At 47.4% G+C, this 20,000-nt stretch overlaps 1 protein-coding gene across 4 annotated transcripts in view; it reads left to right on the top strand.

Annotated features, from left to right (window-relative positions):
* LOC129829429 (NF-kappa-B essential modulator-like) overlaps nt 1-20,000 on the top strand; it is a 65,701-nt gene that overhangs the window by 43,526 nt on the left and 2,175 nt on the right. For all 4 annotated transcript variants that reach the window (XM_055891121.1, XM_055891122.1, XM_055891120.1 and 1 more), the window contains 2 exons: nt 11,864-11,936; nt 12,401-12,535. In XM_055891121.1, the coding sequence (XP_055747096.1) occupies nt 11,864-11,936; nt 12,401-12,535 (208 nt within the window). The remainder of the gene's footprint in view (nt 1-11,863; nt 11,937-12,400; nt 12,536-20,000) is intronic.

The following is a 20,000-nucleotide window of genomic DNA, read 5'->3' as shown; positions in this document are numbered from 1 at the left end:
CCATATTATCACCATACCATATTATCACCATACCATATTTACCATATCACCATACCATATTATCAGTATGCCATATTATCGCCATACTGAGGGACCTCACCATACCATATTATCACCATACTGATGGACCTCACCATATTATCACCATACTGAGAGACCTCACCATACTATCACCATACTGAGGGGCCTCACCATACCATAATATCACCATACCATATTATCACCAAACTGAGAGACCATACCATATTATCACCATACTGAGGGACCTCACCATACCATATTATCACCATACTGAGAGACCTCACCATACCGTATTATCACCATATAATCACCATACCACATTATCACCATACTGAGGGACCTCACTATACCATAATATCACCATACTGATGGACCTCACCATACTGAGAGACCTCACCATACCATAATATCACCATAACATATTATCACCATACTATAGTATCACCATACTGAGAGACCTCACCATACCATAATATCACCATAACATATTATCACCATACTGAGGGACCTCACCTTAACATATTATCACCATACCATATTACCACCATACTGAGGGACCTCACCATACCACATTATCACCATACTGTGAGACCTCACCATACCATATTATCACCATACCATATTATCACCATACCATATTATCACCATACTTAGGGTCCTCACCATACCGTGTTATCACCATACCATGTTATCACCATACCATGTTATCACCATACCATATTATCACCATACTGAGAGACCTCACCATACCATATTATCACCATATAATCACCATACCACATTATCACCATACTGAGAGACCTCGCCGTACCATATTATCACCATACCATATTATCACCATACCATGTTATCACCATACCATATTTTCACCATACTGAGAGACCTCACCATACCATATTATCACCATATAATCACCATACCATATTATCACCATACTGAGAGACCTCACCATACCATATTATCACCATATAATCACCATACCACATTATCACCATACTGAGAGACCTCACCATACCATATTATCACCATATTACCACCATACCATATTATCACCATACTGAGGGACCTCACCATACCATACTATCACCATACTGAGGGACCATACCATATTATCACCATACCATATTATCACCATACTGAGAGACGTCAACATACCATATTATCACCATACTAAGAGACCTCACCATACCATATTATCACCATACTGAGAGACGTCAACATACCATATTATCACCATACTGAGGGACCTCACCATACCATATTATCACCATACTGAGAGACCTCACCATACCATATTATCACCATACCATATTATCGCCATACTGAGGGACCTCACCATACCATATTATCACCATGTCATATTTACCATATCACCATACCATATTTACCATATCACCATACCATATTATCAACATAACAAATTACCACCATACTGAGAGACCATACCATATTATCACCATACCATATTATCACCTTACTGAGGGATCTCACCATACCATATTATCACCATACTGAGGGACCTCACCATACCATATTATCACCATACTGAGACCTCACCATACCATATTATCACCATACTGAGGGACCTCACCATACTATCACCATACTGAGGGACATCACCATACCATATTATCACCATACCATATTATCACCATACCATATTATCACCATACTGAGAGACCTCACCATACTATCACCATACTGAGGGACATCACCATACCATATTATCACCCTACTGAGAGACCTCACCATATTATCACCGTACCATATTATCACCATACTGAGGGACCTCACCATACCATATTATCACCATACCATATTATCACCATTCTGAGAGACCTCACCATACTATCACCATACTGAGGGACATCACCATACCATATTATCACCCTACTGAGAGACCTCACCATATTATCACCGTACCATATTATCACCATACTGAGGGACCTCACCATACCATATTATCACCATACCATATTATCACCATTCTGAGAGACCTCACCATACTATCACCATACTGAGGGACATCACCATACCATATTATCACCCTACTGAGAGACCTCACCATATTATCACCATACCATATTATCACCATACTGAGGGACGTCACCATACCATACTATCACCATACTGAGAGACCATACCATATTATCACCATACCACATTATCACCATACTGAGGGACCTCACCATACCATATTATCACCATACTGAGAGACCATACCATATTATCACCATACCATGTTATCACCTTACCATATTATCACCATACCATATTATCACCATACCATATTATCACCTTACTGAGGGACCTCACCATACCATATTATCACCATACTGAGGGACCTCACCATACCAGATTATCACCATACCATATTATGACCATACCATATTATCACCATACTGAGGGACCTCACCATACCATATAATCACCATACCATATAATCACCATACCATATAATCACCATACCATATTACCACCATACCATATTATCACCATACTGAGGGACCTCACCATACCATATTATCACCATACCATATTATCACCATACTGAGACCTCACCATACCATATTATCACCATACTGAGGGACCTCACCATACCATATTATCACCTTACCATAATATCACCATACTGAGGGATCTCACCATACCATGTTATCACCATACTGAGGGACCTCACCATACCATATTATCACCTTACCATAATATCACCATACTGAGGGATCTCACCATACCATATTATCACCATACTGAGGGACCTCATCATACCATACTGAGAGACCTCACCATACCATAATATCACCATAACATATTATCACGATACTAAGAGACCTCACCATACCATACTATCACCATACTGAGGGACCATACCATATTATCACCATACCATATTATCACCATACTGAGACCTCACCATACCATATTATCACCATACTAAGAGACCTCACCATACCATATTATCACCATACCATATTTACCATATCACCATACCATATTATCAGTATGCCATATTATCGCCATACTGAGCGATCTCACCATACCATATTATCACCATACTGATGGACCTCACCATATTATCACCATACTGAGAGACCTCACCATACTATCACCATACTGAGGGGCCTCACCATACCATATTATCACCCTACTGAGCGACCTCACCATACCATATTATCACCAAACTGAGAGACCATACCATATTATCACCATACTGAGGGACCTCACCATACCATATTATCACCATACTGAGAGATCTCACCATACCATATTATCACCATATAATCACCATACCACATTATCACCATACTGAGAGACCTCGCCGTACCATATTATCACCATACCATATTACCACCATACCATATTATCACCATACTGAGGGACCTCACCATACCATACTATCACCATACCATATTATCACCATACTGAGAGACGTCAACATACCATATTATCACCATACTGAGAGACGTCAACATACCATATTATCACCATACTAAGAGACCTCACCATACCATATTATCACCATACTGAGGGATCTCACCATACTGAGGGACCTCACCATACCATATTATCACCATACTGAGAGACCTCACCATACCATATTATCACCATACCATATTATCGCCATACTGAGGGACCTCACCATACCATATTATCACCATGCCATATTTACCATATCACCATACCATATTATCAACATAACAAATTACCACCATACTGAGAGACCATACCATATTATCACCATACCATATTATCACCTTACTGAGGGATCTCACCATACCATATTATCACCATACTGAGGGACCTCACCATACCATATTATCACCATACTGAGACCTCACCATACCATATTATCACCATACTGAGGGACCTCACCATACTATCACCATACCATATTATCACCATACCATATTATCACCATACCATACTATCACCATACTGAGGGACATCACCATACCATATTATCACCCTACTGAGAGACCTCACCATATTATCACCGTACCATATTATCACCATACTGAGGGACCTCACCATACCATATTATCACCATACCATGTTATCACCTTACCATATTATCACCCTACTGAGAGACCTCACCATATTATCACCATACCATATTATCACCATACTGAGGGACGTCACCATACCATACTATCACCATACTGAGAGACCATACCATATTATCACCATACCACATAATCACCATACTGAGGGACCTCACCATACCATATTATCACCATACTGAGAGACCATACCATATTATCACCATACCATGTTATCACCTTACCATATTATCACCATACCATATTATCACCTTACTGAGGGACCTCAACATACCATATTATCGGCGTACCATATTATCGCCGTACCATATTATCACCATACTGAGTGACCTCACCATACCATATTATCACCAAACTGAGGGACCTCACCATACCATATTATCACCAAACTGAGGGACCTCACCATACCATATTACCACCATACTGAGGGACCTCACCATACCATATTACCACCATACTGAGAGACATCACCATACCATATTATCACCATACCATATTATCACCATACCATATTATCACCAAACTGAGGGACCTCACCATACCATATTACCACCATACTGAGGGACCTCACCATACCATATTACCACCATACTGAGAGACATCACCATACCATATTATCACCATACCATATTATCACCATACTGAGAGACCTCACCATACCATATTATCACCATACTGAGTGACCTCACCATACCATATTATTACCAAACTGAGGGACCTCACCATACCATATTATCACCAAACTGAGGGACCTCACCATACCATATAATCACCATACCATATAATCACCATACCATAATATCACCGTACCATGATATCACCATACCATATTATCACCATACCATAATATCACCATACTGAGGGACCTCACCATACCATATTATCACCAAACTGAGAGACCTGACCATACCATATTATCACCATACCATATTATCACCAAACTGAGAGACCATACCATATTATCACCATACTGAGAGACCTCACCATACCATATTATCACCATACCATGTTATCACCATACAGAGACCTCACCATACCATATTATCACCATACTGAGAGACCTCACCATACCATATTATCACCATACCATATTATCACCATACTGAGAGACCTCACCATACCATATTATCACCATACCATGTTATCACCATACTGAGAGACCTCACCATACCATATTATCACCATACTGAGAGACCTCACCATACCATATTATCACCATACTGAGAGACCATACCATATTATCACCATACCATATTATCACCATACTGAGAGACCTCACCATACCATGTTATCACCATACTGAGAGACCATACCATATTATCACCATACTGATGGACCTCGCCATACCATATTATCACCATACTGATGGACCTCACCATACCATATTATCACCATACTGAGGGACCTCATCATACCATATTATCACCATACCATAGTATCACCATACTGAGAGACCTCACCATACCATATTATCACCATACCATATTATCACCATAACATATTATCACCATACTATAGTATCACCATACTGAGACCTCACCATACCATAATATCACCATAACATATTATCACCATACTATAGTATCACCATACTGAGAGACCTCACCATACCATATTATCACCATACCATATTATCACCATACCATATTATCACCATACCATATTATCACCATACCATATTATCGCCATACCATATTATCACCATACTGAGAGACCTCACCATACCATATTATCACCATACCATATTATCGCCATACCATATTATCACCATACTGAGAGACCTCACCATACCATATTATCACCATACTGAGTGACCTCACCATACCATATTATCACCATACCATATTATCGCCATACTGAGACCTCACCATACCATAGTATCACCATACTGAGTGACCTCACCATACTATATTATCGCCATACTGAGACCTCACCATACCATAGTATCACCATACTGAGAGACCTCACCATACCATAATATCACCATAACATATTATCGCCATACTGAGGGACCTCACCATACCATATTATCACCATACTGAGAGACCTCACCATACCATATTATCACCATACTGAGAGACCATACCATATTATCACCATACTGAGGGACCTCACTATACCATAATATCACCATACTGAGACCTCACCTTACCATATTATCACCTTACCATATTATCACCATACCATATTATCACCATACTGAGAGACCTCACCATACCATAATATCACCATAACATATTATCACCATACTGAGGGACCATACCATATTATCACCATACTGAGGGACCTCACCATACCATATTATCACCATACTGAGGGACCTCACCATACCATATTATCACCATACTGAGAGACCATACCATATTATCACCATACTGAGGGACCTCACTATACCATAATATCACCATACTGAGACCTCACCTTACCATATTATCACCTTACCATATTATCACCATACCATATTATCACCATCCTGAGACCTCGCCATACCATATTATCACCATACCATATTATCACCATACCATATTATCACTATACTAAGAGACATCACCATACCATATTATCACCATACTGAGAGACCATACCATATTATCACCATACCATAATATCACCATAACATATTATCACCATACTGAGGGACCTCACCATACCATATTATAACCATACCATATTATAACCATACCATATTATAACCATACCATATTATCACCATACCATATTATCACCATACTGAGAGACCTCACCATACAATATTATCACCATACCATGTTATCACCATACTGATAGACCTCACCATACCATATTATCACCATACCATATTACCACCTTACCATATTATCACCATACCATATTATCACCATACTGAGGGACCTCACCATACCATATTATCACCATACCATATTTACCATATCACCATACCATATTATCAACATAACAAATTACCACCATACTGAGAGACCATACCATATTATCACCATACCATATTATCACCTTACTGAGGGACCTCACCATACCATACTATCACCATACTGAGGGACCTCACCATACCATATTATCACCATACTGAGGGACCATACCATATTATCACCATACCATATTATCACCATACTGAGACCTCACCATACTATCACCATACTGAGGGACCTCACCATACCATATTATCACCATACTGAGGGACCTCACCATATTAACACCATACTGAGAGACCATACCATATTATCACCATACCATGTTATCACCTTACCATATTATCACCCTACTGAGAGACCTCACCATATTATCACCATACCATATTATCACCATACTGAGAGACCTCACCATACCATGTTATCACCATACCATGTTATCACCATACCATATTATCACCATACCATATTATCACCATACTGAGGGACCTCACCATACCATGTTATCACCATACCATGTTATCACCATACCATGTTATCACCTTACCATATTATCACCATACCATATTATCACCATACCATATTATCACCTTACTGAGGGATCTCACCATACCATATTATCACCATACTGAGGGACCTCACCATACCATATTATCACCATACTGAGACCTCACCATACCATATTATCACCATACTGAGGGACCTCACCATACTATCACCATACTGAGGGACATCACCATACCATATTATCACCATACCATATTATCACCATACCATATTATCACCTTACTGAGGGACCTCACCATACCATACTATCACCATACTGAGGGACCATACCATATTATCACCATACCATATTATCACCATACTGAGAGACCTCACCATACTATCACCATACTGAGGGACCTCACCATACCATATTATCACCATACTGAGGGACCTCACCATACCATATTATCACCATACTGAGGGACCTCACCATATTAACACCATACTGAGAGACCATACCATATTATCACCATACCATGTTATCACCTTACCATATTATCACCCTACTGAGAGACCTCACCATATTATCACCATACCATATTATCACCATACTGAGAGACCTCACCATACCATGTTATCACCATACCATGTTATCACCATACCATGTTATCACCTTACCATATTATCACCATACCATATTATCACCATACCATATTATCACCATACTGAGGGACCTCACCATACCATGTTATCACCATACCATGTTATCACCATACCATGTTATCACCTTACCATATTATCACCATACCATATTATCACCATACCATATTATCACCTTACTGAGGGATCTCACCATACCATATTATCACCATACTGAGGGACCTCACCATACCATATTATCACCATACTGAGACCTCACCATACCATATTATCACCATACTGAGGGACCTCACCATACTATCACCATACTGAGGGACATCACCATACCATATTATCACCATACCATATTATCACCATACCATATTATCACCATACCATACTATCACCATACTGAGAGACCTCACCATACTATCACCATACTGAGAGACCTCACCATACTATCGCCATACTGAGGGACATCACCATACCATATTATCACCCTACTGAGAGACCTCACCATATTATCACCGTACCATATTATCACCATACTGAGGGACCTCACCATACCATATTATCACCATACCATGTTATCACCTTACCATATTATCACCCTACTGAGAGACCTCACCATATTATCACCATACCATATTATCACCATACTGAGGGACGTCACCATACCATACTATCACCATACTGAGAGACCATACCATATTATCACCATACCACATTATCACCATACTGAGGGACCTCACCATACCATATTATCACCATACTGAGAGACCATACCATATTATCACCACACCATGTTATCACCTTACCATATTATCACCCTACTGAGAGACCTCACCATATTATCACCATACCATATTATCACCATACTGAGGGGCCTCACCATGTTAACACTTTACCATATTATCACCCTACTGAGAGACCTCACCATATTATCACCATACCATACTATCACCATACTGAGAGACCATACCATATTATCACCATACCATATTATCACCATACTGAGGGACCTCACCATACCATATTATCGGCGTACCATATTATCACCATACTGAGGGACCTCACCATACCATATTATCGGCGTACCATATTATCACCATACTGAGTGACCTCACCATACCATATTATCACCAAACTGAGGGACCTCACCATACCATATTATCACCAAACTGAGGGACCTCACCATACCATATTACCACCATACTGAGGGACCTCACCATACCATATTACCACCATACTGAGAGACATCACCATACCATATTATCACCATACCATATTATCACCATACTGAGGGACCTCACCATACCATATTATCACCATGCCATATTATCACCATACCATATTATCACCATACCATATTATCACCAAACTGAGGGACCTCACCATACCATATTACCACCATACTGAGGGACCTCACCATACCATATTACCACCATACTGAGAGACATCACCATACCATATTATCACCATACCATATTATCACCATACTGAGAGACCTCACCATACCATATTATCACCATACTGAGTGACCTCACCATACCATATTATCACCAAACTGAGGGACCTCACCATACCATATTACCACCATACTGAGAGACATCACCATACCATATTATCACCATACTGAGAGACATCACCATACCATATTATCACCATACCATATTATCACCATACTGAGAGACCTCACCATACCATATTATCACCATACTGAGGTGCCTCACCATACCATATTATCACCATACCATATTATCACCATACTGAGGGACCTCACCATTACATATTATCACCATATAATCACCATACCACATTATCACCACACTGAGAGACCTCACCTTACCATATTATCACCTTACCATATTATCACCATACCATATTATCACCATACTGAGACCTCGCCATACCATATTATCACCATACTGATGGACCTCACCATACCATATTATCACCATACTGAGGGACCTCATCATACCATATTATCACCATACCATAGTATCACCATACTGAGAGACCTCACCATACCATATTATCACCATAACATATTATCACCATACTATAGTATCACCATACTGAGAGACCTCACCATACCATAATATCACCATAACATATTATCACCATACTGAGAGACCTCACCATACCATAATATCACCATAACATATTATCACCATACTATAGTATCACCATACTGAGAGACCTCACCATACCATATTATCACCATACCATATTATCACCATACCATATTATCACCATACCATATTATCGCCATACCATATTATCACCATACTGAGAGACCTCACCATACCATATTATCCCCATACCATATTATCACCATACTGAGAGACCTCACCATACCATATTATCACCATACTGAGTGACCTCACCATACCATATTATCGCCATTCTGAGAGACCATACCATATTATCACCATACCATATTATCACCATACTGAGACCTCACCATACCATAATATCACCATAACATATTATCGCCATACTGAGGGACCTCACCATACCATATTATCACCATACTGAGAGACCTCACCATACCATATTATCGCCATACTGAGGGACCTCACCATACCATATTATCACCATACTGAGAGACCATACCATATTATCACCATACTGAGGGACCTCACTATACCATAATATCACCATACTGAGACCTCACCTTACCATATTATCACCTTACCATATTATCACCATACCATATTATCACCATACTGAGGGACCATACCATATTATCACCATACTGAGGGACCTCACCATACCATATTATCACCATACTGAGGGACCTCACCATACCATATTATCACCATACTGAGAGACCATACCATATTATCACCATACTGAGGGACCTCACTATACCATAATATCACCATACTGAGACCTCACCTTACCATATTATCACCTTACCATATTATCGCCGTACCATATTATCACCATACTGAGTGACCTTACCATACCATATTATCACCGAACTGAGGGACCTCACCATACCATATAATCACCATACCATATAATCACCATACCATATTATCACCGTACCATAATATCACCATACCATATTATCACCATACCATAATATCACCATACTGAGAGACCTCACCATACCATATCACCATACCATATTATCACCAAACTGAGAGACCATACCATATTATCACCATACTGAGAGACCTCACCATACCATATTATCACCATTCCATGTTATCACCATACTGAGAGACCTCACCATACCATATTATCACCATACCATATTATCACCATACCATATTATCACCATACCATATTATCACCATACCATATTATCACTATACTGAGAGACCTCACCATACCATATTATCACTATACTGAGAGACCTCACCATACCATATTATCACCATACCATATTATCACCATACCATATTATCACCATACCATATTATCACCATACTATATTATCACCATACTGAGAGACCTCACCATACCATAATATCACCGTAACATATCATACCATTTTACCACCATACCATATTATCACCATACCATATTACCACCATACCATATTATCACCATACTGAGAGACCATGTTGGCTCACTTTTTAAGAAAATGGAGAACAAATCGATACTTGGAGTCAAATATCGATATAATATATAACTATCGATGACACGTACACACACACACTCACCGTGGAGACAGACTTGACGTCGACACACACACATCATTACTGGAATAACCCTCCTTCTCTCTTCCAGGAGGAAGCTCGCCCAGCTGCAGCACGCCTACACCTGTCTGTTTAAGGACTACGACTCTAAACTAAAGACTGAGGTGTGTGTGTGTGTGTGTGTGTGTGTGTGTGTGTGTGTGTGTGTGTACCTGCCTACACCTGTCTGTTTAAGGATTACGACTCCAAACTAAAGACTGAGGTGTGTGTGTGTGTGTGTGTGTGTGTGTGTGTGTGTGTGTGTACCTGCCTACACCTGTCTGTTTAAGGACTACGACTCCAAACTAAAGACTGAGGTGTGTGTGTGTGTGTGTGTGTGTGTGTGTGTGTGTACCTGCCTACACCTGTCTGTTTAAGGACTACGACTCCAAACTAAAGACTGAGGTGTGTGTGTGTGTGTGTGTGGCAGAGGGTGTGTGTGTGTGTGTGTGTGTGTGTGTGTGTGTGTGTGTGTGTGTGTGTGTGTGTGTGGCAGAGGGTGTGTGTGTGTGTGTGTGTGTGTGTACCTGCCTACACCTGTCTAAGGACTACGACTCCAAACTAAAGACTGAGGTGTGTGTGTGTGTAGGGAGGAGACATGGTTGTCCGTCTGGAGGAGGCAGAGAGAGCGTTGGCTCTGAAACAGGACCTGATTGACAAGCTGAAGGAAGAGGTGGAGCAACAGAGAGGATCTCTAGAGACCGTCCCTGTCCTCACCGCCCAGGTACACACACACCCCTGTCCTGACCGCCCAGGTACACACTCACCCCTGTCCTCACCGCCCAGGTACACACACACCCCTGTCCTCACCGCCCAGGTACACACTCACCCCTGTCCTCACCGCCCAGGTACACACTCACCCCTGTCCTCACCGCCCAGGTACACACTCACCCCTGTCCTCACCGCCCAGGTACACCCCTGTCCTCACCGCCCAGGTACACACTCACCCCTGTCCTCACCGCCCAGGTACACACTCACCCCTGTCCTCACCGCCCAGGTACACACTCACCCCTGTCCTCACCGCCCAGGTACACCCCTGTCCTCACCGCCCAGGTACACACACTCACCCCTGTCCTCACCGCCCAGGTACACACTCACCCCTGTCCTCACCGCCCAGGTACACACACTCACCCCTGTCCTCACCGCCCAGGTACACACTCACCCCTGTCCTCACCGCCCAGGTACACACACTCACCCCTGTCCTCACCGCCCAGGTACACACACTCACCCCTGTCCTCACCGCCCAGGTACACACTCACCCCTGTCCTCACCGCCCAGGTACACACTCACCCCTGTCCTCACCGCCCAGGTACACACTCACCCCTGTCCTCACCGCCCAGGTACACACTCACCCCTGTCCTCACCGCCCAGGTACACACTCACCCCTGTCCTCACCGCCCAGGTACACACTCACCCCTGTCCTCACCGCCCAGGTACACACTCACCCCTGTCCTCACCGCCCAGGTACACACTCACCCCTGTCCTCACCGCCCAGGTACACACTCACCCCTGTCCTCACCGCCCAGGTACACACTCACCCCTGTCCTCACCGCCCAGGTACACACTCACCCCTGTCCTCACCGCCCAGGTACACCCCTGTCCTCACCGCCCAGGTACACACTCACCCCTGTCCTCACCGCCCAGGTACACCCCTGTCCTCACCGCCCAGGTACACACTCACCCCTGTCCTCACCGCCCAGGTACACACACTCACCCCTGTCCTCACCGCCCAGGTACACACACTCACCCCTGTCCTCACCGCCCAGGTACACACACTCACCCCTGTCCTCACCGCCCAGGTACACACTCACCCCTGTCCTCACCGCCCAGGTACACACACTCACCCCTGTCCTCACCGCCCAGGTACACACACTCACCCCTGTCCTCACCGCCCAGGTACACACACTCACCCCTGTCCTCACCGCCCAGGTACACACACTCACCCCTGTCCTCACCGCCCAGGTACACACTCACCCCTGTCCTCACCGCCCAGGTACACACTCACCCCTGTCCTCACCGCCCAGGTACACACACTCACCCCTGTCCTCACCGCCCAGGTACACACACTCACCCCTGTCCTCACCGCCCAGGTACACACTCACCCCTGTCCTCACCGCCCAGGTACACACTCACCCCTGTCCTCACCGCCCAGGTACACACTCACCCCTGTCCTCACCGCCCAGGTACACCCCTGTCCTCACCGCCCAGGTACACACTCACCCCTGTCCTCACCGCCCAGGTACACACTCACCCCTGTCCTCACCGCCCAGGTACACCCCTGTCTTCACCGCCCAGGTACACACACTCACCCCTGTCCTCACCGCCCAGGTACACCCCTGTCCTCACCGCCCAGGTACACCCCTGTCCTCACCGCCCAGGTACACACTCACCCCTGTCCTCACCGCCCAGGTACACACTCACCCCTGTCCTCACCGCCCAGGTACACACTCACCCCTGTCCTCACCGCCCAGGTACACACACTCACCCCTGTCCTCACCGCCCAGGTACACACTCACCCCTGTCCTCACCGCCCAGGTACACACACTCACCCCTGTCCTCACCGCCCAGGTACACACTCACCCCTGTCCTCACCGCCCAGGTACACACACTCACCCCTGTCCTCACCGCCCAGGTACACACTCACCCCTGTCCTCACCGCCCAGGTACACACTCACCCCTGTCCTCACCGCCCAGGTACACCCCTGTCCTCACCGCCCAGGTACACACTCACCCCTGTCCTCACCGCCCAGGTACACACTCACCCCTGTCCTCACCGCCCAGGTACACCCCTGTCTTCACCGCCCAGGTACACACACTCACCCCTGTCCTCACCGCCCAGGTACACCCCTGTCCTCACCGCCCAGGTACACACTCACCCCTGTCCTCACCGCCCAGGTACACCCCTGTCCTCACCGCCCAGGTACACACACTCACCCCTGTCCTCACCGCCCAGGTACACACTCACCCCTGTCCTCACCGCCCAGGTACACACACTCACCCCTGTCCTCACCGCCCAGGTACACACTCACCCCTGTCCTCACCGCCCAGGTACACACACTCACCCCTGTCCTCACCGCCCAGGTACACACTCACCCCTGTCCTCACCGCCCAGGTACACACTCACCCCTGTCCTCACCGCCCAGGTACACCCCTGTCCTCACCGCCCAGGTACACACTCACCCCTGTCCTCACCGCCCAGGTACACCCCTGTCCTCACCGCCCAGGTACACACTCACCCCTGTCCTCACCGCCCAGGTACACACACTCACCCCTGTCCTCACCGCCCAGGTACACACTCACCCCTGTCCTCACCGCCCAGGTACACACACTCACCCCTGTCCTCACCGCCCAGGTACACACTCACCCCTGTCCTCACCGCCCAGGTACACACACTCACCCCTGTCCTCACCGCCCAGGTACACACTCACCCCTGTCCTCACCGCCCAGGTACACCCCTGTCCTCACCGCCCAGGTACACCCCTGTCCTCACCGCCCAGGTACACACACTCACCCCTGTCCTCACCGCCCAGGTACACCCCTGTCCTCACCGCCCAGGTACACCCCTGTCCTCACCGCCCAGGTACACACACTCACCCCTGTCCTCACCGCCCAGGTACACCCCTGTCCTCACCGCCCAGGTACACCCCTGTCCTCACCGCCCAGGTACACCCCTGTCCTCACCGCCCAGGTACACCCCTGTCCTCACCGCCCAGGTACACCCCTGTCCTCACCGCCCAGGTACACCCCTGTCCTCACCGCCCAGGTACACCCCTGTCCTCACCGCCCAGGTACACCCCTGTCCTCACCGCCCAGGTACACCCCTGTCCTCACCGCCCAGGTACACCCCTGTCCTCACCGCCCAGGTACACCCCTGTCCTCACCGCCCAGGTACACCCCTGTCCTCACCGCCCAGGTACACCCCTGTCCTCACCGCCCAGGTACACCCCTGTCCTCACCGCCCAGGTACACCCCTGTCCTCACCGCCCAGGTACACCCCTGTCCTCACCGCCCAGGTACACCCCTGTCCTCACCGCCCAGGTACACCCCTGTCCTCACCGCCCAGGTACACCCCTGTCCTCACCGCCCAGGTACACCCCTGTCCTCACCGCCCAGGTACACCCCTGTCTTCACCGCCCAGGTACACACACTCACCCCTGTCCTCACCGCCCAGGTACACCCACTCACCCCTGTCCTCACCGCCCAGGTACACCCCTGTCCTCACCGCCCAGGTACACCCCTGTCCTCACCGCCCAGGTACACCCCTGTCCTCACCGCCCAGGTACACCCCTGTCCTCACCGCCCAGGTACACACTCACCCCTGTCCTCACCGCCCAGGTACACCCCTGTCCTCACCGCCCAGGTACACACTCACCCCTGTCCTCACCGCCCAGGTACACACTCACCCCTGTCCTCACCGCCCAGGTACACACACTCACCCCTGTCCTCACCGCCCAGGTACACACACTCACCCCTGTCCTCACCGCCCAGGTACACACACTCACCCCTGTCCTCACCGCCCAGGTACACACACTCACCCCTGTCCTCACCGCCCAGGTACACACTCACCCCTGTCCTCACCGCCCAGGTACACCCCTGTCCTCACCGCCCAGGTACACACACTCACCCCTGTCCTCACCGCCCAGGTACACACACTCACCCCTGTCCTCACCGCCCAGGTACACCCCTGTCCTCACCGCCCAGGTACACCCCTGTCCTCACCGCCCAGGTACACCGCTGTCCTCACCGCCCAGGTACACCCCTGTCCTCACCGCCCAGGTACACCCCTGTCCTCACCGCCCAGGTACACCCCTGTCCTCACCGCCCAGGTACACCCCTGTCCTCACCGCCCAGGTACACCCCTGTCCTCACCGCCCAGGTACACCCCTGTCCTCACCGCCCAGGTACACCCCTGTCCTCACCGCCCAGGTACACCCCTGTCCTCACCGCCCAGGTACACCCCTGTCCTCACCGCCCAGGTACACCCCTGTCCTCACCGCCCAGGTACACCCCTGTCCTCACCGCCCAGGTACACCCCTGTCCTCACCGCCCAGGTACACCCCTGTCCTCACCGCCCAGGTACACCCCTGTCCTCACCGCCCAGGTACACCCCTGTCCTCACCGCCCAGGTACACCCCTGTCCTCACCGCCCAGGTACACCCCTGTCCTCACCGCCCAGGTACACCCCTGTCCTCACCGCCCAGGTACACCCCTGTCCTCACCGCCCAGGTACACCCCTGTCCTCACCGCCCAGGTACACCCCTGTCCTCACCGCCCAGGTACACCCCTGTCCTCACCGCCCAGGTACACCCCTGTCCTCACCGCCCAGGTACACCCCTGTCCTCACCGCCCAGGTACACCCCTGTCCTCACCGCCCAGGTACACCCCTGTCCTCACCGCCCAGGTACACCCCTGTCCTCACCGCCCAGGTACACCCCTGTCCTCACCGCCCAGGTACACCCCTGTCCTCACCGCCCAGGTACACCCCTGTCCTCACCGCCCAGGTACACCCCTGTCCTCACCGCCCAGGTACACCCCTGTCCTCACCGCCCAGGTACACCCCTGTCCTCACCGCCCAGGTACACCCCTGTCCTCACCGCCCGGGTACACCCCTGTCCTCACCGCCCGGGTACACCCCTGTCCTCACCGCCCGGGTACACCCCTGTCCTCACCGCCCGGGTACACCCCTGTCCTCACCGCCCGGGTACACCCCTGTCCTCACCGCCCGGGTACACCCCTGTCCTCACCGCCCGGGTACACCCCTGTCCTCACCGCCCGGGTACACCCCTGTCCTCACCGCCCGGGTACACCCCTGTCCTCACCGCCCGGGTACACACACTCACCCCTGTCCTCATTTCCCAGGTACACACACTCAAGACACCTGTTCACCTCTAGCCACCTGTTCACCTCTAGTCCCCTGTTCACCTCTAGACACCTGTTCACCTCTAGCCACCTGCCCCCCTACTTATTTACCCTTCTGGTATTCATCAGGTGGCCCCCTACTTATTTACCCTTCTGGTAGTCATCAGGTGGCCCCTACTTATTTAACCTTCTGGTATTCATCAGGTGGCCCCCTACTTATTTACCCTTCTGGTATTCATCAGGTGCCCCCTACTTATTTACCCTTCTGGTATTCATCAGGTGGCCCCTACTTATTTACCCTTCTGGTATTCATCAGGTGCCCCCTACTTATTTACCCTTCTGGTAGTCATCAGGTGGCCCCCTACTTATTTACCCTTCTGGTAGTCATCAGGTGGCCCCCTACTTATTTACCCTTCTGGTAGTCATCAGGTGGCACCCTACTTATTTACCCTTCTGGTATTCATCAGGTGGCCCCCTACTTATTTACCCTTCTGGAATTCATCAGGTGGCCCCCTACTTATTTACCCTTTTGGTAGTCATCAGGTGTCCCCCTACTTATTTACCCTTCTGGTAGTCATCAGGTGGCACCCTACTTATTTACCCTTCTGGTATTCATCAGGTGGCCCCCTACTTATTTACCCTTCTGGTATTCATCAGGTGCCCCCTACTTATTTACCCTTCTGGTAGTCATCAGGTGTCCCCCTACTTATTTACCCTTCTGGTATTCATCAGGTGGCACCCTACTTATTTACCCTTCTGGTAGTCATCAGGTGGCCCCTACTTATTTACCCTTCTGGTAGTCATCAGGTGGCCCCCTACTTATTTACCCTTCTGGTATTCATCAGGTGGCACCCTACTTATTTACCTTTCTGGTAGTCATCAGGTGGCCCCTACTTATTTACCCTTCTGGTAGTCATCAGGTGGCCCCTACTTATTTTAGAACTTCCATATCTGGGGGATTGTCCTCTCTGCCACCGGGAGAACAAAGGGCTTTGTGTATCCATGACTACCGGTCACAAGGTTTACAACACCTACTCATTCAAGGGTTTTTCTTTATTTTTACTATTTTCTACATTGTAGAATAATAGTGAAGACATCACAACTATGAAATAACACATATTGAATCATGTAGTAACCAAAAAAGTTTAAAAAAATAATCTAAATAGATTTTATATTTGAGATTTTTTAAATAGCCACCCTTTGCCTTCATGACAGCTTAGCACACTCTTGGCATTCTCTCAACCAGCTTCATGAGGTAGTCACCTGGCATTTCAATTAACAGGTGTGCCTTCTTAAAAGTTAATTTGTGGAATTTCATTAATTCTTAATGTGTGTGAGCCAATCAGTCGTTGTGACAAGGTAGGGGTGGTATACAGATAGCCCTATTTGGTTTAAAGACCAAGTCCATATTATGGAAAGAACAGCTCAAATAAGCAACGAGAAACGACAGTCCATCATTACTTTAAGACATGAAGATCAGTCAATACGGAAAACTTCAAGAACTTTGAAGGTTTCTTCAAGTGCAGTCGCAAAAACCATCAAGCGCTATGATGAAACTGGCTCTCGTGAGGATCACCACAGGAATGGAAGACCCAGAGTTACCTCTGCTGCAGAGGATAAGTTCATTAGAGTTACCAGCCTCAGAAATTGCAGCCCAAATAAATGCTTCACAGAGTTCAAGTATCAGACACATCTCAACATGAACTGTTCAGAGGAGACTGCGTGAATCAGGCCTTCATAGTCAAATTGCTGCAAAGAAACCACTACTAAAGGACACCAATAAGAAGAGACTTGCTTGGGCCAAGAAACACGAGCAATGGACATTAGACTGGTGGAAATCTGTTCTTTGGTCTGGAGTCCAAGTTGGAGATTTATGGTTCCAACCACCGTGTCTTTGTGAGACGCAGTGAGGGTGAACGGATGTGTGAACGCATCTCCGCATGTGTATTTCCCACCGTGAAGCATGGAGGAGGAGGTGTTATGGTCTGGTTCCCACCGTGAAGCATGGAGGAGGAGGAGGTGGTGTAGTTCCCACCATGAAGCATGGAGGAGGTGTTATGGTCTGGTTCCCACCGTGAAGCATTGAGGAGGAGCTGTTATGGTGTGGTTCCCACCGTGAAGCATGGAGGAGGAGGTGTGATGGTCTGGTTCCCACCGTGAAGCATGGAGGAGGTGGTGTTATGGGCTGGTTCCCACCATGAAGCATGGAGGAGGAGGTTTTATGGTCTGGTTCCCACCGTGAAGCATGGAGGAGGAGGTGTTATGGTGTGGGGGTGCTTTGCTGGTGACACCCTGTGATTTATTTAGAATTCAAGGCACACTTAATCAGC

This window comes from Salvelinus fontinalis, chromosome 31 (genome assembly GCF_029448725.1).
Source record: "Salvelinus fontinalis isolate EN_2023a chromosome 31, ASM2944872v1, whole genome shotgun sequence".
NCBI classification, from domain to species: Eukaryota; Metazoa; Chordata; class Actinopteri; order Salmoniformes; family Salmonidae; genus Salvelinus; species Salvelinus fontinalis.
The sequence above is the reverse complement of the archived record's forward strand: the minus strand, read 5'-3'. Positions and strand labels throughout refer to the sequence as shown.